Source organism: Microtus ochrogaster, linkage group LG2, assembly GCF_000317375.1.
Source record: "Microtus ochrogaster isolate Prairie Vole_2 linkage group LG2, MicOch1.0, whole genome shotgun sequence".
NCBI classification, from domain to species: Eukaryota; Metazoa; Chordata; class Mammalia; order Rodentia; family Cricetidae; genus Microtus; species Microtus ochrogaster.
In genome coordinates this window covers 2,038,718-2,044,508 of record NC_022028.1, presented here as the reverse complement: position 1 = coordinate 2,044,508, position 5,791 = coordinate 2,038,718, and the positions used below count along the sequence as shown (strand labels likewise).

General features: G+C 52.2%; 1 protein-coding gene across 1 annotated transcript in view; it reads left to right on the top strand.

Moving 5' to 3' along the window:
- The first annotated feature begins 2,080 nt into the window (after positions 1-2,080).
- Positions 2,081-5,791, top strand: part of Trem2 (triggering receptor expressed on myeloid cells 2) — a 6,371-nt gene continuing 2,660 nt past the window's right edge. Inside the window, exons 1-3 of the mRNA XM_005359693.2 lie at positions 2,081-2,226; positions 4,182-4,532; positions 5,164-5,254. Of these exons, the coding sequence (XP_005359750.1) occupies positions 2,121-2,226; positions 4,182-4,532; positions 5,164-5,254 (548 nt within the window). The 5' untranslated portion in view covers positions 2,081-2,120. The remainder of the gene's footprint in view (positions 2,227-4,181; positions 4,533-5,163; positions 5,255-5,791) is intronic.

The window sequence follows — 5,791 nt, the reverse complement described above, 5'->3', positions numbered from 1 at the left end:
GTGCTGCAATAGGCCCAAAGCAGCTTCTTTATTAACCAATGGTATTCACAGCATACAGAGGGGAATCCCACATCAATAGGTGAATCCTTGGGGTTCATGGACCAGACAGTGTAGCCCAACTGATGAGTTCCATGCCAAGTGAGAGACTCAAAAGATGAGGTGGAAAGTCTTGGAGGAAAGACATCTTTGACCTACGCGTGCGCGCAACACACACACACACACACACACACACAGGGTGATACAGGGCCACTTCCCGCATTAGACCCTGACAAGCTGAGCTGTTTGCTCTGTTGTGGAGTACTGTCTTTTACTCCCCTAGGAGTTCCCATCTCCAGATGACACTCCCTGTCACATGGTCCATCCCAGAAGGACCTGAGAACAGAGAACTATGCCAGAACTGAAGCCAGGTAATGCACCTGTAGGCTCCCAGCTTCTTTCCTCAGGACCTCTGGCATAGCTCAGTTTTCAGGCTGGAATGCCTCCAGATCTCCTGAGCTCTACCCCTGACTCACCAGACACCTTTGTGCCTTGGCACATGCAAGTCTCTGTGCCTGGACCATCCTCGTGGGGACTCCACCTGTGGAATTCCTGTCTTCCAGAACTCCAGGAAATGCTCGGCCTGTCCCACTGGGTGACCAGAAGTTCAAGACGGGACTGTGTGGACATGTGTGCCCTGGGGACACCCAGCTCTGCAGAGGAGGAAGTTTAGGGGCAAACAGTTGCCATCTCCGTCAGACAAGCTTTGGCTGCTTGTGGAGCCCATCTTGTGAATTGTTGGCGTATCTTCATAGAAGGGGGGGTGGAGAGGTCAATGGAGGCCACTTCTCTAAGCCACCTGCATGCAATTCTGCCCTAATTGCATGAGACCTTGGAGTCTTAGGGAGGGATTGTAGTGTGCTGGTTGAGGAAACTGGCTGGGGAGGGGAGTCCACCCATGTGACCACAGGGAAGCCATCATCCATACTATCTGAAGACTTCCACTGCAGCTGCTTTACAGCCACTCATGCTCCTGCGGGTCGCCCTTCCCTTCACCCATGCTCCGTACATAAGCCCAATTAGCTCATTAGCTGGGGACTGAAGAGATGGTTCAGTGGCTAAGAGCACTTGCTGTTCTTGTAGAGGACCCAGGTTCGGTTCCCAGCACCCACATGGGGGCTCACAGGTGCTCATCACACCAGCTCCTTCTGGCTTTGAAGAGCTCATGAGGAGGGGATAGAGGTTGTTTACATTTCTCTAGGGAAGGGATTCTGTTTTTTATATTTATTTATTTATTTGTTTATTTATTTATTTATTATGTATACAATATTCTGTCTGTGTGTATGTCTGCAGGCCAGAAGAGGGCACCAGACCTTATTCCAGATGGTTGTGAGCCACCATGTGGGTTGGCGGGAATTGAACTCAGGACCTTTGGAAGAGCAGGCAATGCTCTTAACCATTGAGCCATCTCTCCAGCCCTAGGGAAGGGATTCTTAAAGTGCACTCAGAGTTTGCCCATTTCCCCATCCCCTGCTGACTGAGGTAATAGTCACAGTTAACCCTTGCTGAGGGCTTCTGTGCATCTGGACCCTTGATTGTAGCAAACCCCATGACGCCCCCGATAAACTTGCTTATTACCAATGGTCCTATCTTACAGATGCACAGAAGCACAGCGAGCACAGCGAGAGAGGTTACAGGCCTGAGCGGACACACAGCAAACAAAAAGTCTGCCTCTAGCTTATGTCCCTAGCTGCTGCCTTACACAATGAGGTCGTAGGCAGGAGCTGGTGACATGCCAACCTCACAAGAAGCAGCTGTCCTCCAGGAGAGGCTGGCACCAGTGGATGACGGACACAGTGGCCCCAGTGTGAGGATAAGAACCCCCAGGTGAGGTTCTGCACGGAGATGGAAGAATCTAAAAGCCTGACTGGCGACAGCCATGCAGGGCCAGCCTGGTCAGCATGACAGGAGGCATCTGACCTTCAGCCAGACTGCGGAGGCCTCTTTCCTTCCTCCCTCATGTCCTCTCCCTCCTTGAATCATAGCGCCCACCCTCGTCCTGACCGTTGCTCAATCCAGGATCACAGTTCCTGTGACTGCGCCTGACTGGCTTGGTCCTCTCTTTTCTGCACTTCAAGGGAAAGATGAGATCTTGCACAAGGGACTCCGGAGCCACATCTGTTCTCTTCGGCTGGCCAAGGAAGGGAGCCATGGGGCCTCTCTACCTGTTTCTCCTGCTGCTGATCACAGGTGGGACCTGCCCTCTACAATGAGCAGATGGCTGGGTGGGGGTGGGAGTGTTTCGGAGGGGTACTTTGAAGGAGGCTGAAGTCCTGGCATGCTCAAGTGTCCTGCTTGGCCCTGCTTTCCTCCCCACTGGTCCATGTTCTTCGCACCATCCTTCCCAGGATCAACCCCCACGTGTAGGGAAGGCTAAGGCTCGGCTGTACTTGGTCACTGCAGGAATTGTGAGGGTGGCACTAGCTGTCGGGTGGGGGCCTGTGGAAGCGCTGCTAGGAGCCCTTAAACACTCAAGGAGCACTGAAGCATAAATGGAGTGGAGGAATGGGAGAGAAGGTTAAAGGAGGAGAGACTTGGGTTGGGATTTGCATCCTGCTCAGCCCTTCCCTCATTTGACCTCAGCCCTCAGTGGGAGCTGAGGATGCTGAAGGCTCTACCACTGAGTCCTCAAGTGTGACAGACTGCCTCCTCCCACTGTGGGCTGGGTACCTCCTGCAGCCCAAGAGTAGTGGACAAACCCAGGTGAGAGAAGAGGCTGAAGCATCTGGAAGTAGAGGGAGATGTAAGGCGCCTTAGCCTGTCTGGAGGCAGCTGGGTGGAGGGGCGGATGTGTGCCAAGAACACACACATGAGGTCTCTACTCCAAAAGGCGGCTGCCAGCTCTTTGACCCCACCTTCTGTATTTCCATCTCAGTAATAGCTGGAGACAAGATGCAAGAGACAGAAAGTTTAGATAAACCCTTGTCCCCCTGCTCTGGCCTCAACTTGGCGGGTGTTCCAATGCCACCAACCCTACCCCAAGATGATCCCCAAAATAGCAGACACATGTCTCCCCCAAAATAGCTTTGAGACAAGTCCTCCAAAAAGAGGAACAGAGCCACAGAAACAGGGAAGCTGGGAGTTAAAGGTCAGGAAAGGAGACTCATCCAGTATGGACGACTGGAGAGAGGACATGATGCAGGGGCAGGGAGAAGGGGATCCCAGACCCTTGGGAAACCACCCTTTGATCCATTAACTTTGCTCTCCTGAGATGAAGAAAGGAAAAGAGATAATCTGGTTCCATACGACAGGAGGGAAGATGTCTAAAATAGAGCCAGAAGGGTTTTAAGAGCAAGGCATGGCTTAGCCAACACAGTGCTTGCCTTGCAAGCATGAAGACCTACATTTGGACCCACAGAACCCATGAGAACAGCCCGGTGCGGTGGCATGTGCCTGCCTCTCAGGGATGGAGGCATGGGGGACAGAGACAGGCAGAACCCTAGAAGCGCACAGGTCAGCTTGGTCTGTGTGGTGGAGTTCCTTACTGTAGGAGTTACAGCTTGTTGCTGTGACAAAATATCTCAGAAAAGCAACTCAGTGAAAGGAGGGTTGGTTTTGCTCGCAGTGCAGGGGTATGCATTCCTTCCTGGCGGGGAAGGCATGGCAGCAGGAGGTGGCTGTTACATTGTATACTTAGTCAAGAAGCTGAGAAAAGAGTGCAGCTGCTGGGCTCTCTTCTTGATTCTGATGTAGCGGGGGACTTCCACCCATAGAATGCGGGTGCCTCACACCCGTGAACTGAATCCAGATACTCTTCCATCGATATTCCCATAGGCTAACTTGATCTAGAAAGTCTCTCACATGCAAGCTCAGAAGTTTTCCGCCTTGATGATTCTAGAACCTGTCACGTTGACCATAAACATTAGCTTTTCTTGTATACTGGTAAGATATTCTGTTTCAAACAAAGAGTGGACAGAGATTATTCTGATGATCATGTGTCCACAGTGTTCCCTGCATCCCTGGAGCCACCCCAAAGGTGTCTGGGAAGCTTGTAAGAAAAGCAGACCCTAGACCCCAGGTGTGCCACCTTCTGCTTAGACACCCTAAGCTCTTTAAGGATCCTGCCTGCAGAGGCTGCTCCTGGCAGATAGATGCTCAGTGAATGCTTGGGTGGATGAAGTGACAAGTAACAGTCTCCTCTGCAGAGTTGTCCCGAGCCCTCAACACAACGGTGCTGCAGGGTGTGGCTGGCCAGTCCCTGCGGGTGTCATGCACTTACGACTCCTTGAAGCACTGGGGGAGACGCAAGGCTTGGTGTCGCCAGCTGGCTGAGGAGGGCCCATGCGAGCGTGTGGTGAGCACACACAGTGTGTGGTTGTTGGCCTTCCTGAGGAAACGGAATGGGAGCACGGTCATCATGGATGACACCCTGGCTGGAACCCTCACTGTCACTCTGCGAAACCTCCAAGCCAGTGATGCGGGTCTCTACCAGTGTCAGAGTCTCCGAGGTCGGGAGACTGATGTTCTCCAGAAGGTTCTGGTGGAGGTGCTGGCAGGTGAGTACAGCGGCTAGTCGCACCTTTGCTTGATCCTTGGGACAGACCTCATTTTTGTGTGACTGTTCCTGGGAGACATAAGCAAATTCTGTCCCAGATTAGCCAATAGCAACGGATTCAAGAAAAGGTTCCACCCAGGTCAAGCTCAGTGAACTAGTGAGTTTACTGGGGCTTTATCTATGGGCAGCTCTAAAGCATCTGCGTCACCAAAAGCCCATCCCAGCATCTCTGGAGCTCCCTATATCCCTGGAGCTCCTGCATCTCTGGAGCTCCCTAGATCCCTGAGCTCCTGTATCTCTGGAGCTCCTGCATCCCTGGAGCTCCCTGCATCCCTGGAGCTCCCTGCATCCCTGGAGTTCCCTACATCCCTGGAGTTCCTGCATCCCTGGAGCTACCTAAATCCCCAGAGCTCCCTGCATCTCTGGAGCTCCTTGAACAACTTGTAGGGAGCTGGTCCTAGTTTGAGACTCTCCTCCCCAATAGCTGTAATGGCTTGGGGTGTGTGTATAAATCTCGTAAAGGTTCATGAGGTTCCTGAGCCTTGTAGTTTTCTTTACTTCTTGAGTTATATGGTCCTCCCCGACAGACAGTGCCCTAAAGGAGCAGAGATCTCATGGTTTGTCTCTCACAGACCCTCTAGATGACCAAGATGCTGGAGATCTCTGGGTCTCTGAGGAATCAGAGAGTTTTGAGGGTGCTCAAGTGGAACACAGCACCTCCAGGTACAGTGGTGGTCCCACCTCGGACTCCGGGCGGTGACTGGGGATGGAGGTCCCAGGACAACAGATCAGGCAAACCCCAGGTGTAGTCTTGTGTAAGTTCCCTCCCACCTTCTAGTGCATTGACGCTACTGGGCTTAGATAGTAAGAAACTGGAGGTCTTCATGACAGTTTCCAGAATTCTGAAAGAGCAGCCCCCACAGGCCCCTGCTCTCAGCAAGAAGTCTCAGGACTTCAGCTTAAAACCATGAGCCCTGGGACTCTGCTTCTTCAGAAGAACCAGAACGCATCCTAGCTGCTTCATGTACTAATATAGAAATGATACAAACACTGAATGAATGCAGGTGCATCCTTCCCTATGTACTAATACAGAAATGTGTGCTACAACTGCATGTGTTCTACACGTGTACAGCTGCATACCTGCGCACAGCATGCACCATAGCATACCACAGGAAACAGCTCAGCAGGGAAATGGGATGTGTTTTGTGCACTCAACAGGTGATTCCTCTGAGCTCCATAAAGTCCCATCCCAGAGATAGT